General features: G+C 34.6%; 1 protein-coding gene across 8 annotated transcripts in view; it reads right to left on the minus strand.

Moving 5' to 3' along the window:
• Window positions 1–371: 371 nt before the first annotated feature.
• TAFA2 (TAFA chemokine like family member 2) overlaps window positions 372–23,303 on the minus strand; it is a 180,232-nt gene continuing 157,300 nt past the window's right edge. For 2 of the 8 annotated variants that reach the window (XM_077783493.1, XM_077783494.1), the window contains exons 4-7: window positions 22,461–22,585; window positions 10,991–11,192; window positions 8,994–9,241; window positions 372–2,539 (exon numbers count right to left, since the gene is read on the minus strand). In XM_077783493.1, coding sequence (XP_077639619.1) covers window positions 11,106–11,192; window positions 22,461–22,585 — 212 coding nt within the window. In that variant the 3' untranslated portion in view covers window positions 372–2,539; window positions 8,994–9,241; window positions 10,991–11,105. Of the gene's footprint in view, window positions 2,540–8,993; window positions 9,242–10,990; window positions 11,193–19,008; window positions 22,586–23,303 lie in introns of those variants that run through there. The other 6 variants (XM_077783495.1, XM_077783499.1, XM_077783496.1 and 3 more) reach the window with 6 other exon arrangements.

The raw sequence follows: 23,303 nt of genomic DNA on the forward strand, positions 1-23,303 counted from the left end.
ACTGTGGTTTCCAGCTTGCTCAAGGTGCACAAGCAGATCTGAGTAACTGGATTTCTTTTTGCTTTTCCTTTAAACAGTTTCACAAATCAAGCCAATCATTAGTTTTTCAGAAATGTCTTGTTGCTATTTAAAACATCTAAATGATAATTCTTCAGGATTCACATTTTGGAAGAAAGAAAAATATTCAGTCTGACCTGAAAACAACAGTACACCCACCAGAATTTCCCATAGGTATCAGTTCCTTTCAAAAAGGACATTTCAAAGTGGTAGGAAATATGAAGTTAATAAAACCTTTGAGATTCTTACTCATCAAAAAAATATTTTGTTCCATGAGTAAACAGATCTCCAATGCACACATTTATACAGGGAACTCTATTTTATATTACAATTTTATTCACTTGCTATGAATAGTCACAACATTATTCTACTGCAGAGAATCTATTCAGTATATTTGAAAATCCATTTATTTTCATTTATTGGTATGCATGTGTTACACTTGTATATAATACAGTATTTTCAGCGCTGGTTAAGAAGAAGGAAACAAAGAAAACATGTATTGAGAAACATGATGTAGATTTTCAACCAAATAGAGGTAATATTTAGATTTTACAAAACAGCACATTTACAGTTTGCACTGTCCCAACCTCTTTAAGATGCTACCTTCCATCCTGAACCTCAGCACAAAGCCATATAATACTAATTCATCCCAAAATACCAAGAGAGTTAGTTTCTGCTACAAATGGTTTATTCCAAATAAATTTTAATCAGAAAATAAGATCTTTTTCTGTCAACATATTTCTTATTATTTCCCAGCAAAATGATAGAATATACTTCTCAGTTTTATTCCCAACAGTCATTTATTTTACTTAAGCTCTCCTGTGCAATAATACAGCAGAGGTAATGAAATGCTTTTGGAACAGCAGGGGCTACAGTGACAGGCAGAGCTTGCCAGGGTGTTCATCCATCACAGAACTTAATATATAACTAAACTAGCCATGTCAATGGCTTTAATGATTAAACCATTTATTTCTATTCCCTTTTTTTCCCTTTCTTTTTTCTATTTTTGAGGGGTTTTTCTGTGTTTGCTAACCACACAGGACTTAAGCTTACCACTATGTATTTTTGACTACCATTAAGTGCATGTGGCTTTCAATTCAACTCACCAAAGCATCCAGTCAGAACTCCCTCTAGTCAGTGTGTTTATGCAGTGTCACTAAAAGGAATTGCCCAATTTCTTTTGTATCAACATTACAGATGGTACAATATACATTAAATGGAGTATAAAATTATACATTCTGTAATAACTTAGTAAAAAGCTCAAAGATGCTTAAGGCCTTCAAATATTGAGGATTTTTTCATGTAACAACACATCGCAAAGTTCAAGAATTTCTAACAAAACCAAACAGATCTGAATTGGATGACTGTACACAAGCAAAATACCCATAAAGTGTAAAACTGGGAGAGCACTAGGACTTTTTTCCTTTATGGCAAACAGACTGAGCAGACATCTACATAAGCATCCATCAGTATTTAGGTTCAAGCAAGAGATTTTATTTTTTAATAAAAAGACAAAAAATCTGAATGATTACCATCCAATATCATAATTGCAAATCTCATTTACATCCCTGCCTACCTTTGTAAAAAAGGGATGAAATAGTGTAATTGACTGCTTACCATCAATTTAAATGAATTAAAGGTTAGGAAAGTAAAGTACATACTGGGTACACCCATTTCCTTCAAACTAAATGGAAATGTATATATTAAAGATATAAAATGCCTTATAATGGAAGTAGTAATTGAATTTTGACCACTACTTCCTTTAACTGTTAAGCTGCAGTAGTTGGCTAGCCTTGGGGAAACATGTCAACCTGACTATACATTCTAATATAACTGATGTATTCAGATAACTATTACTTGTCAACAATAATTATTAACAATGGATATATAATTCCATTCCAATAAGAAAGCAACTTCAAGATGTTGAAATATGTACCTTTGAGAGCTGCAAGATTAGAACACAAATAAAAATACCTAAAACTGTGCCATGCTTGAGGACAATTTCTGCAAAAGAAATTTAATTAAAGTAGTGTGCAGTCCCACCAGCAATCTGAACAGTGGACCAAGGGTCATTTTAGAGTGAAGGATCCAATACATTTCAGAGTTTGACTTCTTCAAGATGAAAAGCCAGTGATCTGCAATGGAGAACCCAAAAGTTTGCTGCTTTTCTGCACCTTTAGAATATTAGCTCATGATTACAGCTGCAAATTCCTCAGCAAGTGCAATTTTACAAGTGTACACAGTTCAATCAGTTGAAATATTTGTGACATAGAAGTTCAAAATAACTTTCCAGTAGTTTTGATCTCAAGGCTGTTGCTGATTGCAAGTCAGGTTCTCATTGAAACAATTGATTCTGAAGGATACACCCCAGCAGTATAAAATTTCACTTCAAGGACTGCCTGGAGGAATGAAATTCCTATGTGTTGTATTTAATGTTATCAGCCTTAAGACTGGCTTGATTTGTCTTTAGTTATCGGGTTACCTGTAAAGAAAAAGAAAATGAGAAAATCAAAAATTGGACATAGTGAATCTGCTTCCGAAGTGCTGGAAGCAGACTGAAGTGTAAGATCTCTGTCCAGCAAACTTCTTTTGATTGTTTTTAAATAAGAGAATAAACCCCAATGGTATTAGAGGGTATTGCTCCTCAACTTAAATTGTGTTATTAAGTGCTTTATGAGAATAGGATTTGACAAGGAGAAATTGAAATATGAACATGCTTAAAACTATAATAAAATCATTAATTGTCAACCCACAAATTTATGTTTTCTGTTACTCTTTTTTGGTTGTTGTTAAAAATTCTGTATGGTAACGACTATGCTTTTTATATGTTAGCTATTGGGTATACAGTGACTGATACTGGAGCTGTATTCTTCCATCCTTTGCATGCATCTTTACAAAACAATCATAACACCATAGAATAATTTAGGTTGGAAAAAGCAATGTTCTTTTAAAGGCTTAATGTATCTTAGCAAGCAATAATCACTTAGTGGAGAAATAGGACAAAACTCATGCGCAAGTTAACAAGAGATAGAGATCCTATTATTCACAAAGTAAAAAATTACCAAGGATTTAATTTAAAGTGGTTTCACCCAGTCTAACATGAAACAAGAGGGAAACAGAAGGACCTCAGAAAAAGAGTGGGGGACAAAGCATTTCACAATAATTTTACAATAATCCCTCTAACTAATCTGGATTTTAAACTTTAAAAGAAAAAAATTGTTATATCAAAGAAACATAACTTTGAGGATTATTTCTGCTGTGTCAGTGGATACAATTAATCATCACGTAGTATTTTAATATCAAATTGTGTCAGGGGGAATGTCCCAAGGTTCGAGGGACAACTCATTGGAATGGTCACAACAGTTTATGACATCAAGGGACATATGCTTTTCATTTGGATTACAGAGACAAGGGTTATGCTCCTTAATGATGAAACATTCTTTTGCCCTCAGCAAAACTGTTTGCATACAGCTCTTGTCAGCTCTGCAGAGCATAAACGTAGAACAAACAGAATATTAAACAGACTGTTCAAGGAGTTCATTACTTCGGCCTGCCTTCTCCACAGAGTTGTTTCTAGGAACTGCACTTGAGGCAATAATAAAATTGTGCTTTGTGATTTTTATGATACATGGGTTTATTTATTACATTGCTTTTATTTTGCTTTGGTCTTGCTGTTGGAAACAGCCTCATGTGGTCCCTTCTAAAGTGGAAGATTGCCTGAGAAAATAATAAAGAATTAATTTAACAGTCAGGCAATATATTTCTGTGCCCTGCACCAAAGCTCAAAAGGCTGATGCACCATCTTATTTTTTTTTTTTTAATTTACTGTAGCAAGCTGGAATTCTACTCATGGACCCAGGTGCCACCGAGCTACACAATGTAAAATACACATCATCTGATACTATCTGCAGGTGGAATTTTATTGGCTTCATTTGTGATACATGTCTCTATAGCTATATCTATGTCTACCTATCTGTCTATCGAATAAAGAGCCACTAAGGCAAATAAGACACAGGAGCATCTCATATGAGGAAAGGCTGAGAGCATTGGAACTGTTCAGCCTGAAAAAGAGAAAGCTCAGGGGGAAAGACATCAATTTGTACAAATATGTGAAGAAAGGATTGCAAGAAAATGCAGGCAGACACCTTGCAAGTGGTGCCCAACAGCAGGACAAGAAACTGAGAACAAGCAAACACAGGCAGTTCCCTCTCAGGAAAAAGTTTTTTACTGAGCACTAGCACATATTGCCCAGTGAGATTGAGGGCTCCATTCTTGAAGATATTTAAAAGCTGTCTTGTCCTTACTGGCTTTAGATGTCTCTGCTTAAGCCAGGGGATGGCACTTCCAGAATTGCCTTCCAATCTCAACTATCCTGTGATGTAAGATTTATGTTACGCCCAGTTCTACACATGGACTAAGGTGATAAACTTCAGATAACAAAAATGGCTCAATTACATGGCTGTTTTGAAGTGCAAATGTATTTTCAGTCATAAGAAAATTCAGTAAAGTAACAATCTGCAGGGCTATCTGCTCCCCTCACCTAGCACTACAACACTGTGGTGAAAATATCTCCATGAAAGCAACATACACTGTCACATAAATTGGATAGGTGATAAAAATAAGAAGAAAAAAGAGCAGATAGCCATTCAGATTTCTGCTCTATATCAGGTCACTCACATACATATACATATACATATACATATACATATACATATACATATACATATACATGTCCACATTTGCCTCTGTGTATGATGTTAATACTTCTTATTTTCAAGCATAGATTGCACATCAACATTAATGAAAGTTATATATCCATATACCATACATGTCAGGGAGTGGATAAACTTCTTGGTTTTTTAAATGCAGTTTCATACAGAAGCAATGAGATTTTAGCTAATAACTAATGATGGTAATCCCAGAAATGCTTAATTTTGGGTATAGTAAATGCTATTTGATTTAAGTGTCTGGGAAGTAAGGTATTAAGGTATTGTGACAAAGGCCTTTATAGGAAAAGAGGGACCAGTAACAATATGTGTCTGATCTTTAAAATCCTTAGAGAAGAGTAACACCCTGAAGCATGCACATCAAGTTTTCAGTTAATAATTAATATGTATGGAAAATTAACAACACAAATTTTAAAAGTACTTTAGCATCCTAGGTGTTGATTTGAATTAACTTGTTCATTCTTGGAATGCAATTACTCTCTTTATACTAATAAAATTTCTCACGTAGTTGTTATATCATAGATACACCACATTAGATGATCTTCATTTTCCTATCCTAAATATGCAATTAAAGCATAATTACTCTGCAGTTGCAGACTTTTTAATTTAAATTAGTGAGTGGCTGCTGTAAATTGGCTGTAATTGTATGTGGACTCGCTTGTTTTATTTTAACACAACAATATATATAATTAAATGCACCTGAAGATTTCCACTTCATTCTGCTCACTAAATGTTCAGAACAAACTCAGTCTTTAGGTAAAATGTTTTTGCCAGGATAATAAAGAATGGATCAGAGATTAAAATATCTCATGACACCACATGAGAAAAGCTACCAGCCTCAAGAGATTTTTCTGGACAACCACAATGGGTGAAAAATATCCTCATTTGTGAAATCCACACAGTGGATGAATAGAGCAGATAATATTGTTTATTTCATTGGAATAGATTTTCAATAAAAACTAAGTCTGATACTTTTACTCAGGACTTTCTTCTGCCTTAGAAAAGGAAGGAAGAAAAATCAAGACTATAGGATGTAAAGAATGGCTGAGACAATATTCACTGAATACTAAAGCACTTCTCCCTAAATTCAAGCACCTCAGGATCAAAGTTACAAAACCCCAATTAGATATAGTAAAAGTCTTCTGTTTCTTCAGAGAAACAAATATATCACAAATCATTAGCTATCTACAGAATAGCTTCTACATCCAAAAGTAGGCACATAATTAATTGTTATATAATAAATTTAGAATAAAATAGATAACAATATATGGTGTATTGAAATTAAATGTGTGCTGGAAGGTTTCATAAAACAACTTGTACATTACTATTTTTTGACTGGCAGCTTTTTGAATTTTTTTCTGTGTTTATCATAAGCCATGCACAAAATCTATATTGAAAACTGACTCTAAAGTTTGCAAAGTGAAGCACTTGAAAGATAGCACCTTGCCTTTTTATATGTCCCCTTGCAATTTAATTCTCTCTCTTTTCTATCATACACAATAAAGAAGAGACTTTAGTGCGCGGGGAGAGTTGGAGGAAAAACAGAACTATATATCAATGCAAATGCAGAAAAGGTAAAATTTTTAAGCCAATGTTTCTTGCCTTGACAGATGATTCCACAAGGAATGGATGCACCCTCTGTTCTGGGTTTTCTCCAAAGAAACAGGAAGTACTTAATAGAGGATTTTTTCTTTTTAATTAGAACTGTTCCATTGACCATATAGGATTGTGTGTGATCACAGGTCATGTCATCTAAGCATACTCAGTCTGTCTTTTTTTTTTTTTCTTTCTTTTTTTCTTGAGATACGTAAGACACAAAAAGGAAATTATTTTTTGTGAAAGCAATTAATATTTCACCCTGAGCTAAGCATAATTTCATAAGACAAAATTGACTTGGCACCCCTTCCATTTTTCTCTAAAATATTAAAAGCCTGTGGGAAACAAAAATGGAATGGGGAGTTCAAGCAAAAATAAAAGGGGTCTCATAAATTTATTTAATAACCAACGTGAGATATGCTAAATGCAGGAAATTACAAACACCATAAGGAATTCGTTGAAGAATTGCCTACAATGGATTGTCCTCTAAGTCCTAGAGAAAAGAGAGAGATCCCATACCAAAACAGCCCTTGTTTGTATGCAGTATATTTCTGTCCATTTTTTGTCATTATTGTGGTATCCTTTCTTATACTGTATGCAAAACACCACAAAAAATTAATAAAATTATTAACAAAGTGACTCTTTAGGAAACCTTTCCTCAGAAGGAATGAACTCAGGAGGGCTATATCACTCTTTTTTTTTCTCTAACATAAATAATTTTGTTGTGGTAGGAAGAACTTAATATAAATACTACAGTGTAGAAACAGAAGGGCACATATAACCAGAAACAAATAGCTGCCAGTGCATTTTTTCTACTCATGCCCTCTGAGAATGAGGCTGATGTTGGAAATGGATCTTTTGAACAGATGGAAGCACACTATTTCCTGGAACTTTAAAATCCATACAATGTGTTTGCCATGCACTATCATTCATACATGGCTTGTGAAAGCAAATGACAGCTTGCACTGCCACTTGTGCATGTTCATTCACTGAAACAGTTCAACTTGTAAGCTTGGAAAATACTTCTGTTCTAGTACCAGTGATAATACAAAGTACTTTGCAAATGTTAACAAAAGACAGGTTCACAATTTCCTCACAGATGGATAATCATGTAATTTATGTTCCAATGAATTGGGAAAAGTGGACAAAAAGATGTGAAGGACCTTTCTGGAATAGGGCTTGTATATGTATAGACCCTTTACAGTAGGTAGATGTGGATTTAGGTCTTTATTGCTAGATAACTGGGTTTCTGGAGGCAGGAGGAACCATTTCAAAAGCATGAGGAATAAAGGTGGCTCAAGTGCATTTCAAGGGAACTTCAAGAAAGAACAATTAATGAGGACCCAGGCTCTTATTTTAGTATTTCAGACAGCTCTTTGATTAGGCTAATGACAAGAGGCAAAATTTGAGTCACTTGTGAGCAGTCTGGAAAACAGGTATTTAATGATAACTACATGGATTCAATTACCTTCAGAGAAGGTTATGGATTGGAAGAAAATTTTTCAAGTCATCAAATGTTTCATTCTTGTTTATAAAATTCTGACCCTACCTAACTTTTTATTTAAGAACTCAAGAGCTTCAAATTGTTCTCTTAGTTTTATTTTAGGCACTGCATTATGAAAAGTATTAATCTAAACATGTTCCCAAGCCTGTTAAGTGATTAGAATTCTAGATCCTCATGCTTGTCCTTCAGGAGCTATGACTAGCTCATTTTATTAATTAAAAAGAGTATTTCCCAGGACACGACTCAAAAGTTTCTTTGGTCTTTGATAGCCATGAGATTCTGAAACCTTATCATTCTTTCATATTTTTATTGCATAGTGACTACTTAGAACTGCACTTGTGATACCTCCTGTGCTTAGGACTTCCATTATAGAGAGACAACATTCTGAAAACTCATTTCATGCACTGCCATTTGAAATATAACTGCAGCCCTTTATTTTCCACTGCTCTTAAGGATTTCAACAGGAAATTTTTGCTGGTAAAGTGAAGATCTAGACAATCAGTGTTAAAAATTTTAATTGAAACTAAAGGTCTTTGGAAATCTTTACCATGTAAAGCGATCTTTGCACTTACTTCAAATAGTTTGAAAAGTAGGACTAGTAAAGTAGTAATGGAAAAATACCTCAGAGCATGGCATATGTGTCTGTAAATGATAGAGATCTTCATCTTTAACACAATTTTAAGATAGACAACTTCTAGCCCATCTTAGGAATATAATGGAAATACCCAATTCTTAGTTTTTTATGAAATTTAAGTAATTCAGTATGTGATACTGAGCTTTCAACTACAGATGCCACACCAGACTGGATGTATTAAGTGGACTTCTCTTCCAAGAGCATCTGCTGTTTTTCCATGAAAGTAACTTAAGCTTACCAACTGGGTCTATCTTTGAAAGTCAAGAGTGTGAAGATATTTTAGGGCTCCCAGAAACATCTAAGTAGCACTCTGAGGCTGCTTAGTAGCACAGTCAGAATCTCTCCAACCACCCTCCAAAAACTCTGCCAAAATGAGCCACAAGTCTTTAATGTCCGCAGTAAACTAAGCAACTGCAATGAGGAGTAAGGTACAACAATTCCTGTAAATACTATGTAAACCTGTATTTGTACACACCTGCTGCTCTGTGAGTAATAAACCGGGGCTGGAACACATTTTCTGGAGTGGTTTGACTCTTTATTCCTCACCGAACGTTCTGGCCCCTCCTTAGAATCCGACCAAGACTAGGATTCATCACAACTAGTGCTCCAACGCGGAGCCAGAATATTTTTTGTGTGTGGAAAAAATAAAAATTGTCATCAGGCACAGCAGAAACCTCCTTTCTCTACTTCTCCATTCGGACTTGAGGAGTTTTACACGTTTGCCTAAGAAACAAACACATGTCAAGTACTACACTGTTATGTAATTAGTTACAGAAAACAAAACTGGGATAGTTGGAATATTTTTTCAACTTACAAGGAAAAATACAAAATGAAAGGTTAAAACATTTCAGAATCAGAGAAAATTTTCTTAGGAAAATTGCATGGTCTTAAAAATACCTAAACATACTCAAATTCAAACCAAAAAGCAATAGAAACTGATAGATTACACTCATTTCTGAAAGTATATCAGCAAAATTTAAGTATGACAAAACAGTAATTGAGAAGTTCTTTGAGAATAAGTTCCTACATAGAGCTGTGGTACAGAAAGGAGTCATGAAGTCAGAAGACAATTCCTTCAAAATGAAAGCTTTTAGTGTGTTCTCCTCATATATGTTTAAAGTAAAAAAAAAATAGAAGGTTACAAAAAACACTATAAAATAACAGAAGACACATTACACATTTCAAAAATCAATATTCATTTCAGATAGATAGCTGTTTATCTAGATATTTCAGATAGATTTTGAACCTGTCAATAATGACTCCTTCTAAAGTGATACGCAGCATCTCAAAAGATCACGAAAATTTCTTTGTTTTCTTCTTTTATTTTCTTCTCTTTTAACTTAAATATCACGCTTCAGATCATTGAAAATAAGCAAGATTAAACTCAAAACTTCAAAAGTTTCTTGCTTAAATAAAATCTCTACATATTTGAATACTATGAAACCAATTAATATGGTCCTGTGTTCATATTTCCTTGAACTGGATAGTTTACAACTGGGACAATTATGATAGTGAAGAGTTGATGAAGATATATGAATTACATTAAGGCTAAATTCAATTTGTTAGTCCTTCCTATGTACTCATTATTACTGTCTTCCAAAAGGTTATGTCACTGTATTGAACATACCCTAATTTTCTCAATGTTTCTGTAACTCAGTAGAGAACAGAGTTCATTGTAGAATTATTTTAATGTAGTACAATATTTCATTTACAAACAAAAGTTTTATGCTAAAAGAAGACTTAAACAAAAACCTTATTTTACTTTCTGTAACAGATAATAACTGCAACAATTCAGACAAGGATATATCCTCTTGAGGTTTTTATGGTGCTCACAACTCCAAATTGGGACTGCAGCATGGCGGCATAAAAGACTGCAAGACAATTAATTACATAAATGCAATTTTGTTATCATCTACACCACTTATCCTACCTAATCATGCCAACTGGGAGATAAAAACAACCTCTTTCCTTTCAACATATACGGAAACTGAAGCATAATAGAGTCATGATACCCTTCCAACTGTCAGGAAGTAAGTAGAAATGGAGAGATGGGAACAGAGTCCTTCTGTCTTTGGCTTTATCTGACATCACTTACCTATAGAAAAGGTTGCACTTGTTTTTTATTGGAAAGGAAAACCTATAACAAGCAGTTTTCTGTGTTTACATTCTAAATACGAAAGTGCAAAGCAAATTTAAAAAATTCAAACTCAGCCTTGTTTTAAAACTAGTCTGAGGTTCTAAACTATCTAATAGGCACAAAGGATTTTCATATTTTAATATCTTTTTCTAGAAATGGGGTCAGACTGAACTTCCAATTATCCCTACTAAAAAAATCATGTAGTCTAATTTAACCAAATTTGAGATCTTTTTCTTCTTCAAATTTTATGTTGTAGCATTTTTCCTGGTATTTTGAATGGAGAGTAACAAGCCATTTGGACAAGTTCAAAATAGAAATGTAAATGATTTCCTTACCTGTAATTTTATCTTCTCTATAAGAATACCTGCTGTTCTGTTAGTGCAGTACTGATGTGTTTTCTGCCTTTGTCCCAAGCTTCAGAGATTCCTCTGGTGATTTTTCCCCACTTGCTTACCAGCTTCCACTACTGGCATTTTGAGGAAGTGCACTCACATTTGGCTCCAGGAATACTGCCATAGCTGAGGGAATATAAGACAACTAAAAAACAAGTTAGAAAACAGCAGAACTAATATCCAGGAAGGAAAAAATATTTTAAAACAATGAATCAGTCATCAACTTGAATTCCTTCAATCATTTTCTTTTTTCTTTTCATCCATTTAGAATTTCCACGTGAAGAAAAGACTTTTCTGTGCTTGGAGAAATTTTGGCTTAAAAAATGGGTACTGACAGAGTAGTGGGTACCCTTTCAGAGAATATAAAATTAATTTCAGGAAATGTAATTTTAACCTTCTCCTGTATGAGTACCCATCATGCCATCACTCCAATACAGAGAAAAAAGAGAAGAAATAGAAAAAAAGAGAAGAAAGATAAGGATAAGAAAGGTGGCAGATTTGGAGGATTTCAGAAAAATCTCTGATATTTTTTCTCAAGTCCTAATAGAAATGTGGAAAAGGAAGACTGGGCTTTTCACCCAGAGGCTGTCATTATTGAACAATATGAAGTATTTCTCATTGTCCAGGAAAACAACATATAAATTCTCTTTCACTAAGACATAGTCAAGATTATGGTTTCTGATTCCCAATAGTTGTAGTCATCTTGGGCAAAGATGAAAAGAGCAAGTACTGCCAGTTTAATAAGTAAATGTTTTCTTGCTTGAGCATTATGGAGACATCCAGGTGAAAATTACAATACCTTGTAACATCTCTGTACTTAGGATCACCTGGATACTATTTTTGAACTTTGCAGCACACAGAAAAGAAGTATTCTGTCAAAGCTAAAAATGGATGCTAGGAGTTTCAACTAAGAACCTACTGTGGTATTCAACTTGTCTTTCTTATAGAACCTGCCTAGTTGTCTTCATATATGCATTTTCTCATTATCTTATCTAAATAGAATATGACCTAAGACAAAGTATGAATGAATCAAAGTAGCTAATTGCAATTAGACACTGGAATTCTAAAATCTCAGGTAGTGAAGGAAAGACCAAAGACTCAGAAGAGGTCGTTGACTTCAAGTTTCAGGAATGTAAGTACCAATTATGTGATTTAAGGTTGTGAGAAAGAAAAAGGATTCTTGCAATTTCCTGATTGACCTTTGAAATAGTAATTGGCTTTCCAAGAAATAGGCTTCAAATTTGTCAAGTTGCATTCTAGAAGAAAGTCTCCTGCTCCTTTTTTGTTCTTTGTGGATGAGGAACAAGAATTATTAGCAAGTGGAATTGGAATGATGCTTTGAAGATGAGAAAATTACACTTTCCAAGGTCACTCTCACAAGGAATCAGGATAGAGAAATCTCCAATTTCTAGAACTCTAATCTGATTTTGGGACGCATTTGCCTGAATTAGAAACAGCATGAGCAGACATACAGCCCTTTGGTCCTCCTTTGGTAGGAACAAGTTCCTAAGGCATGAAGTTTGAATTCAGGATGAAGAAACAAGTTCTTCTGGCTGGAATCAGTAATTTATCTTCTGACATTCTTCAATCTGAAGAGACAAAACTACAGCTCTATTAAAATTCTCAGATCTATTACTGCTGAGTTTGTAGATACATGTTGATTAGACACAATCCATTGTTTCCTTGAGAACCCACTGATCTTCATAAACTGGAGACAAATTTTTGATTGGTCTTGCCAACATAATTTTACAGGTTTCATCATACAAATAAGCCCTGGTGGACTGCATATTTTGTAGCTTCACCCAGAATCTGGACTTCAGAGTTCTATGGCATTTAACACTGCAGACATGGAAGGTGATGGATGATAATCAGGACTGTAAGATATAAGAAGGGATCATCTGTGTATTCTAATAACGCAGTAGAAGAAAGCTCAGCGTCCATTTTATAGAACATGGAAAGTCATATGGAGTCTTTTCTCTATACATAGCAGTAGTGTCTTTCCTGAAATTGACTTGGTGCTCACCAGGGTGGTAGAAAGAGTAAACTACAAGACATGAAAAAAATGAGCAGTTTTTTAAATTGTCATTGAAATTAACTTTATGTTGCTCGTCTTCTTTGTAAATTTAGTCATAGGCAGCAATCTTCTGTTTATTCTTGCTTGAAATTTTTCTTTGTTTAGAAGAGTTTTCACAAGGGATAGGACTATCTTCATTGTTCTTAGGGAGAAATAGTTAAGATTTACAACCATGCTCACTTTGCTATGCAATGGAATAATGTCTCAGTAATCTGATTTCAACTGGTTTGAGTTGTTCACTCCTCCAACAGTAATTCTGTAGGCTCAGAATGCTCTGTATGTCTTCTAGCGATTCATAGCAATTATTATTCATTTCCTCCCTATAAGGTAGAAAAGTAGAGCTGCACCAAGGGATGTTTCTGATGTTTTCTATAACTAGGCCTAATGAGTTAGGAAATACCCCAAAAAAACCATGTTATTTTGAAGAAATTAAAGCATTACCTTTTGAACAATTGAGGCCCAGTTTTCCACTCCCTCATACATTTCTGCAACTAAGCAGTGATCCAGAGTTTTTGAAGCCTGTGCCAAATACCCAGGGAAAGAAGAAAAAATTCTGCCTGCAGCTATTTAAGCAGCAGCTCATGTGAGGTTTCAGAATACCCTGGTCTCTCTGACCAGAAATATATCATTTCTGACTTGCAGAAATGATCCAAAGAAGCCCCTACAGACTAAAAAGGAGGATGAGACAAGCACTAGTTTTAGAGCATGCTAGCATGACTCACATGATACTGGCATTTGAATATCATCTTGTACAGAAATTTCTGAGATATTAGAAGCTGACGAAAAATTTCCAAGAAAATTTACAAGGACTACTAGATGTTCAAAAAGTCCTTCTTGCACAGCTGTGAATGGCAAAGTGACTGGCAGAATGAAGCTGCAAATGGAAGTGGAAACACCTTTGATTTTGTTGTCTGGACATTGTAAAAGTGGAAATTCATGGGGTGAATGAATTGAAGAAAACTAATCATTAACAAACAGTTTAAGGACTAGTTCTTATTTTCCATCACAGACGCAGAAAATTATTTTTCAGACATGAGGTCAATATCTCAAATATGCCAACAAAGGACAAGGCAGAAGAATAAAAAAAGTAAATCACAAGTTGAATCTTTTGGGACAAAGGCAGAAAACATCTTGGCTGGAAAAATGAATTGGAGGATTTGCACATGGAAGAAAGTAATGATTACAAAAACTACTGATTAGTACTTAATGACATGCAGTTGAAATCTATTTGCATTTTTCTTTAAATATTGAATAGTTTCCTTTGATTGCAGTGTAATTCTGTCAATATTCAGGTTCTGAAGAAGCTAAAATGGTACTTTTCAATGCATCCTAGTTGCAGTCTTACCTTCGGAAAAACTCTTCCCTGACAAAACTGCACAAACTACAGCATATACTACAATGCAGTGAGTGTGATGAAGGGATTGCAAAATTTTTCATTTCTCATTATTTCTACAGTGTGTCTACTGACAAAAAAAAAAAAGAAAATTATATTTCCCTTTCTGAATAGCTTGAAACTGTACTCAGCATATTCACAGGAAGATATAGCAAGGTAGTGTATAATCAGCCTCCCTCTTTTCAAAAAATCTGTACCTGTGAATATTGCCTTTAATCCATTCTCTCTTTTGATGTTACTCACTTTCATTCTTCATTTCAGTATCCATAGGACTCAAAGTCAGAGCAGAACTAAACAAAATTTGAAACTCAAAATATCATGTGATTCGAATGCTTGGATTAGCCTCACGTGCCCAAGTTTTATTGACAAAGCCTATGACTTTGTTTACAGAAATTCACACCACAACACTTCTTCCTTTAGTCCTTTATTCCATAATTGCTCTTTTTCAGATATTTTGGAGTACATTTGCTTTTGGGGAAAGGACCATGCCATGTCTAGATTTCTGTGACCACAAAGGAACATCAGCAAGCTGTAGGCCTAGACTCCTGCCAAGTGGAGACTCACAGCTTTACACAGGGTAGAGCTAGGCACACTGACTTCACATTAAAGCAAATTTGGTATATGAAAGCTATTTTTAGAGAAATCAATAATTTACACAGCTCTCAATACTAATGACTTTTAACATGTGTTGGCTAGCATACTAACTGTTTCCATCAAAATGCCCATGTCCCAAAAGACTAGTGTTTATGTGCCCTACAAAAAATACAAAGCTTCAAAATGAAAGAACTGTGGTGCTAGATCAAAACAATAATTACTGATTAATACAAAAGTCCAGCTTGACCCTGGAAAATGTCATTGTATTTCCATTACCAGCTTATATGTCCCCTTAAACTTGTATTTATTCTTAGAAAATATGTGCATACCACTTACTGCTATTTCAATGACAGATTAGATACAGCAGTCTCTGAGTTAACAATGAGAAACATGCTGAGACAGCTGCAAATTTCTCCTAGTGACAGATTAGCCAAAGGCATGGAAAGAGATACCATAGCAACAAAGAGGCTGTCGCAAGTGCAATCACTCTTTTCCACAGGCAATATTTTGCTACAGTTTGTGCACTCACTTATATTGTAATCACATCATTTTTATGAACCTCCAGGTATTGCTGGTCACTGTATATATGTACATTATTCCAATAAATCTTTGTTTGAAATTAAAGTAGGAGCTGAGGAGTCTATACAGAGGCTCTGAAATGAGGCAGAGGAACCAAGTAGTTTTACAGTGAGGTGGTTTCTTCAATTATAAAACCCTTACATAATAGTAGGAATAGCACTTCCTGTACCTGACACATGGCAGATCATTGATCCATCCTACAATTATTCACATTTCTCAGTGGTCAAAAGGCAAATTTTTTTAATGTCATGTAAGTTAGTAGCAGTTTTATACTGTAAAACATGTCATGTGAGAAATACACTGCTTTCTTAGCACTCACTGACCACAATTACTATACATTCTGCCTGTCAGAAACATCCTTGAATAGCCTATACATTGTATTTAGATGATGAATTTCTGCTTTTCCTAATTCCATATCATTGCTACTGCTGTTTCTGAAAAGCCTGGATGAGGAAGAAGAACAAAAACATGAAGGAAGAATCTACCACATATTTAACTTTGGCAGAAAAACCAGTAACATTTAAAGAACCTATGGATACGTTGCTTGTGTGGAGAAGTCCAGACCAACAACTAACCTTGCTGCATTGCTAACACTATGTAAGGCTCAGTTACAAGAAAAATGCCATTCTCCTTTCATAACCAGGGACACCTTTTAGCTCTCTTGTGTTATGTTGTCTTACTCAAGCAGTGGTTATGACAGCACTGGTAGCAGTTGAGCCACCACTTTATGCTGCCTCTTGATACTGGGAATCAATAGCTCACCAAAATGTAAATGCACCAAACAGGGATCCTTCCACTCCTTATGCTTAAAGGCTTATGAGCAGCATATTTTATAAATTGAAACATAAATAAAATTACTGTCTCTCCTTTCACTAGCTGTAATTAATATAGAAATAACCCAGCATCTGCAAGTGAGAAAGAGGAGATAGGGTAAAAATGTAAGCAGTATTTATAGATAGCAACAAAACTGCATTGATTGAGAGCAGTAGGATGCACATGAACACAGTTTGGCTTCAAATGAAGCCAGTTGGTGTGTTCAGACAGTACATTTTCTTTTCCAAGGATCTTATTCAATTTTGAGTTTCTTTTAAATTCTGGAAGCCATAATGCAAAATTAGATAAATTGGAATATTTCAAACAATTGAGTTCAGGCTCTCTCCTATATTGTTTTGTAAGGTATAGACACTCAGTATGAGTATGGATTTCTCACCATCCTGGCAATATTTCGGTTCTTTCCACACTAATCATCTGTCTCTGGTATTGATTTGAAATGCAGATTTGGATTTGAAATGTACATAAATATACTCACTATGGATTTATTTTTGGCTCTGTAATATTTCTTTTTTATTTCTCTCTACCCTTGTAATATTTATTTTATTTTACTGCAGTACTCTATTTCTGATATTGGTTTGGCATATAGTTACATAGTAATATACTAGGTATTGATTTCTTTCTGTTCTGCAGTTTGCTTTCCTCCACTTTGCAGTTCCTTCAGCCCGTCTTAAAAGTGTAGGTGCTCAGCTATTCCAGAAGCTGAATGCTCATTTCCAAATGATAGCCCTTTATAACCTGGCTGAAAATACTTCTTTCCCTTGTTTATAGGAAAACATTAGTCACTTTTATTTTCTAGATATTTTCAGGAGTTAATAATCAATATCTACTGTGTATCTGATTTCTTCTGTTGTTAATTTATATTATTAGTATCAGTATTACACCAATAATTCTAAAACATGCACTGTTGCTAATTTTAACACTGGACATGCTGCTCATCATAGTATGAGTCACTCATTTAGCTCATAGCTGTGTATCTTCAGAATATGAATATTTTTTTAAACTCTTAATATATTATATTGCATTTCATATTAGTCAAAATCTAAAGCTTCCCAAACTTACAAAGAATAGATAGATCTTTATGGTCATCTTCCTGCTGATAGACCACATCAAAGTTACTAAATTATCTAAGCCAGCTGCTTCCTATTCAGCATTGAATATTTATCATTAGGGGCTAAGTTAGTAAACTACATTACTACATTAGGTAGTTTTCCTCCAGATTATTTGAGAAACATAAGCACCTCCAGAAGACAATTAATCAGACTGAAAACAAAATCAATTGTCCTCTGGAACTGAACAACTCCATCTAAAAGTAAAAAGACTGTCTAGGTCTTGGGCTAGTTATCTCAGTCTAGAGATAACCCAAGTAAAGTCCAGTAAATTCTACCCCACATAATTTAACCACAATTTAGTGTTAAACTATGCCTCATTCCACAGGCAGTTCTACCAAATCAAGCTAAAAGCCTGAGGACAAAGTACCATTTAATTACTGTGCAATGGTTCAGTGCTGCACCAGTGAGGGTTTAGACTAAATATTAGAAAGCTTTTCTTTACCAAGATGATGGTGAAACATTGGAAAAGGCTTCCTAGAGAGGTGTCCAAACCTATCAGTGTTTAAGAAACTTTTTGAGAATGTTGTCATTCACATGTTTTAATTTGATCAGGCTGGAATTGGTCAGGTCGCCTGATGTGATGATTATTGTAGGTCCCTTTCAACTGAAATAGCTTATGTTTTTCTATACTTTTTCTCATGAAAAATACCAATGCATATTTCTCTACATGTTCATAAAATATCAGCCCAGGAACACTTTCCCACTGCCTGGAGCAAGTACACACTTCTTCAGTCATGTTCCACTTCCAGAATCTCAAGATGAGACCCAGGATACACCACTTTACTTTGTTCTTTTTCTCTAAATTCTGCAGGAAAGACACACAGGTTTATGAGCTGCTCAGGAGCCATGACATGTTCCAAGCTAGTTCCAGGGTGGATGACTGGAAAACTGGGATCCCAGGAGACACTGGGGCACTTTATGTAAAGCCTGCCTGTATCATAAAAATATCAGGCAATGTAGTCTTCTTAAAAATACAAATAAAGCCTGGCATCTAGATCTGCCCAGGGAAAAGGCCTATCCAGAGAGAGATGTGGACTATACCCCATAACTAAGAGAAATACTTAATTCTTTCTCTTCAGCTCTTATCTGACTGCAAAATATTAGTTTTCAGTCATTTTAAAGGGCTTGTCTGTTTGATATAAACTCAGACAATTTTTAAAATGTCATTCTCAGTTTTATACATAATAACAACATATTTTTCAACTGGTGGGAAAATTACTATTTTTTAATACAGAGCCTTTCATGTATTGCAAGAAGAGAAAGGAAACCCCCCCCAAAAAAAAAAGAAAGAAAGAAAACAAGTAGAACTTCTGGAACTAGAATAATTATATCAGAAAGAGACTAGAAGAAAGAGTACTTCAAAAGTAAAAAAAAAAAAAAAAAAAAAAAAAAAAAAAAGGGGATTTTTCACTGTTTTGAAACTCTTTTCTCATCATTGAAAGAGGACAATGTGACAAAATTTTTGTGTTTATGTATCAAAAATTGAGACTACCCATGTGGGGGAAAAATGGAAAAATGCAATTGTTTTCTTTCACAACAGTTTCTCAGCCTGGAGAAGAATGCTCAAGTGTGCCTGGTAAAATTGCTGTTATCCTCATAATCCTCTCATAATTCTCTTAATGTATTCATGGGCATCCTCTTTTGTTGTGGTATTATGACTGGGAACATATGCCCACATATTTCTTTATATTAAGTAAAAAAATTTACTGATTTACCTAAGTTATCATTGTTTCCTCCCTTCCTCTCCTGCAGGCTACATAGACCCAAAATAGCCAATTCTAAATCAGCACAGTCAGCACTCATCTTTTTCATACACATTTTTTCCCTATATTCAGTACTTTTCTATAGTTAATTCTTAATATCAGCCTTTTCCACTAATATGCAAACAAATTAGAAAAACAATACCTGGTTTTGTATTCTAAAGGTAAATAATTTCCAAACTAGATTTCTTAACATTTGAATTCTGAGTACTTCTAATTTATTATTTATGTATGACCTTATGAGAGCTATATAACTTAACAAAATGCAAAACCTCAAGTAGACCACATTTTTAAAAATCAATTAGTTTTCTGTCATTTTTTATCTGGCTTTTTTTGCTTAGTGATTAATACCATAACTATTAGGGAGTCAGTATCATAATTTTTTACAATGTGAGAATAAATATGCAAACAGAGGTGGACAAGCAAAATACCTCCTTCCTCCACTGTTTTTATTTCTAACATAAAGGTTAACTATTAACAGCTAAAGATGCGGAAATGTAGGTGCAACTTTTCAGTTTGGTATCCTGTAGAAAATAGTAGTTCAGCAGATAATTGGGTGAGGATTTTGGCACATGAAGAAGGCAAACTTACAGAAAATGTTTGGAGGTGAAGATATACTTTTTTTGGCCTTTCAGGAAAGCCTTGAGAAGGTTTTTCTGTAACTTACTTATATCACCCAAGTTTTTTTGTTCCCTTTGTGTCTTACACTTTTACATTATACATTATAATCACATATGGATTATTTAATTTGACAGTCAGAAACTTATTATTCTTAACTTCTTAATACTGGTTCTCTGTACAGCTATTTTTTAATTTTTTATTTTTCTCAAAAGAAAAGGGGAGGGGAATTTTGGAAAAAAAAGAGCAATTTAGATTTTTTTGTTTTTATTTATATAGGCCTTGGGGAGCAGAAAGAGGAGCTACAAAAATACGGTAGTGACTACATATTAGGGGAAAGTACTTGCCCTTTGATAATGAGCTACTCTGTTAACACAAAGAACCACGCATATTTTCAATAGCAATATATATTTTACTGGCCATCAGAATGATGTCTCTTAAGATCACAGGTCACTGTATCTTCCTGTCACTGACCTGGTTTCAATGACAGGTCAACTTACAGTCAGAAATTTGAATTGAAGTTTGCTACTTGCTCAGAATAGCCTTGCAGCTCTGTGGGAAATGAAAGGAAAAGGAGGAAAACATACAGCATCTGGACAAACTGGAAGGCAGAACAAATAGTGGGGATTTAAGGTGACAAGTATTTCTCTTTCAATGGCTAGGTCTGTAGCAGATTATGGTAGCCATTGTACTGAATCAGTGTTTATGACAGCAAATATAGAAAAGCACTGGCTTTTCCAAAGCAGCATTATTGAAGAGGTATGAAATGAGTCCTGAGGATTGCCCCCACCATGGAGAACAAGAAAATTCCAGATGCTGCAAAGGGATAGACCTAAAAGTCTAACAACAACAAAGGCATAAGCTCTTGAGGACAAGAGCCTTGGGCTTCTTTAGATCCCTAGCAGCAGAAAAAGCTTCATCACCTCAACCAATGCAGAGAAACTTATATTCTGACATGCTTTTAAGAAGAAATCTCATCAAAGCAATCATACTTGATTTCTCCCTTTTGTGACATCTTTTTTTCCTACAGAAATGTAATCCAGGTCCACATTTTTACTTAACATTTGTTAAACCCTCTCAATACATATAAAGTGGCAAGTATTCTGGAACACTAATAGTGTCATGTAGTAGTAACCAGGAAAAATTTCAAAACACACACAATCCTATTTCTATTTCTAATATTATTATTAAACATCTATCTGGTTCCTTTTGATTACATTCTATATGCACATACTTTTACATGCATATAATCAGATTTGCATTGGCATGTACAAAGTTAAGTGTGGGCAGCATTCCAGCAAGGTTGTCTTCAGAAAAAAACACATCTAAAATGGATTCAGGAAGGAACTGTAAAGCGAACATTTAGGAAGCATCCTTCCTTCAAAGAATGTCAAAATGTTTTGGAGACTTATAAATACAGACACTGAGACATAGAGCTCTCTGTGGAACAGAAGGAATATAATTCAGTCAGTGCATGCTGTGTTTCACCACAGCCAATGTGTACCAGAAATGTAGTGCCTATGTAAGGAATATTTCAATAAAATTACATAGATACTCAAACCCTGTTTAAATACCAATCTAGCATAATATGGCCTGACACTACAAACTGTTAAATGCATAAAAGAAAAATCAGTCATGAGTAGGTGTGTTGGGGTGCAGGGGGGAAGGTGTTTATATTTAAACACGTGCATATGTGTCTTCAGAGTACATTTTCATCTTTTGTATATTGATGAAGAATTGTGTTGACCCTGACAAGATACAATGCTGAAATTTTAGGAAGTTTGTGTGTTTAATGCTTATCTGAATAATATTTTTTGTTCTGTTTTAGTTAGCCACTAAAAAGCAAAGTTGACAGCATGTTTACTTTGTTGTCTATATAATGACCTTTAAATATATTTCTGTTAATATAAATTTGAACCAATAATGTGAAAATTGTAAAGTGGAGGAAAGGAACTCCCTGAAACTCAGTCAAATTTTTTTAGTAAATTACAGTTATACAAGATGGAAAGAACCAGATCATGCTGTAATGACACATCAAATGCTTACCATGATCAGTTTCTATGTAGAATCGTGGTAATTCCATGTAACTTCAAAAAATGCTGGTTTGCTATCCTTTGAATGAAGAGTTTAGCAAAGTGTACAGACACAGTGCAACTGATTTCAGAGAGAAATACATATTAGATTATAATGAATTTGATCATTACTGTTGAAGGGGTCAACTCTACTATCCCCAGCACTTACCTGAGAAGGTCTGGCACACAGCTTACTATGTTCAAACAATTGAAAAGTATGCTGAGAAAAGTGTGAGGGACCAGGAAGTCCAATCCCAGTACAACTCTCTTCCCATGCTTCTTTAGTCTTCTCAACTTAGGTCTTCTTTGTGCACCCAATTTCCTGTGCACCTTTCTTTTTTTTACTTGTTGGTAACATGTCAGGTTGGTATCATACCTACCCTAGTTGTTTTCACTTTATTCCCAGAGGAACAGCTCCATCCCTTACGATCTGGAAGAACTTTACATTCCTCCCCTTCAAGACATGGTTGCATGTGGCACCACCATTTCTGCTCCACTATTGAAGCTACAAGAGAAGAAAACAAATGTATTTGTATTTTGTTGAAATTGACACTTTAAGATGTCATTACACTGCAACATTTATTTTATTTTCCAGGTAAAGATGAGAAACATGATGACTGACAGCTAGTCTGTGATTTTCAGCTACCTCAGAACCTTCAGAAGAAATTAGGTTTCCAATTTGCAAAAGGTGCTATGTGCTTCAAAGTCAATCTCTTCATAGCATTTCTTCCCAACTTCATTTTTATCTTGCTCAGCCAGATTTTAAAGTTTTAAGTAGAGTCTCTTCTTTTGCTTGGTCTATAATATAGCCTAGCATATAGTTTGATTAAATTTATTCCCCAATGATGACATATTTACAGCTTCTCCGAAAGCCAACAACATATCAACATTAAAGAGATCATGTAAAGGGTGAATCCAGACACTCTTTCAGAGAAAGAGATGTGAAAAATCAGCTAGTATTTTCCCAAATAAAATATATGAGCCAATACCAGAATTGCTAACTAAGACACTAACATATCACTGTGAATAGGAATAATAGTGTAGGTCTAAAAGGATTAAAAACCAGACAGAACTGTGTTTTGTTTGTTTGCTTGTATCTTTCCAGTTAGATAAATATATAAATAAGATGCAAAACTGAAGCACGTGAAAATTATATGCTTATGTAGGTTTTGCATAAATACTTTTAATTAAGTGAATTTCATACAACTCCTAGAGTCCTCATT

Source organism: Lonchura striata, chromosome 5 (assembly GCF_046129695.1).
Source record: "Lonchura striata isolate bLonStr1 chromosome 5, bLonStr1.mat, whole genome shotgun sequence".
Lineage (NCBI taxonomy): Eukaryota > Metazoa > Chordata > Aves > Passeriformes > Estrildidae > Lonchura > Lonchura striata.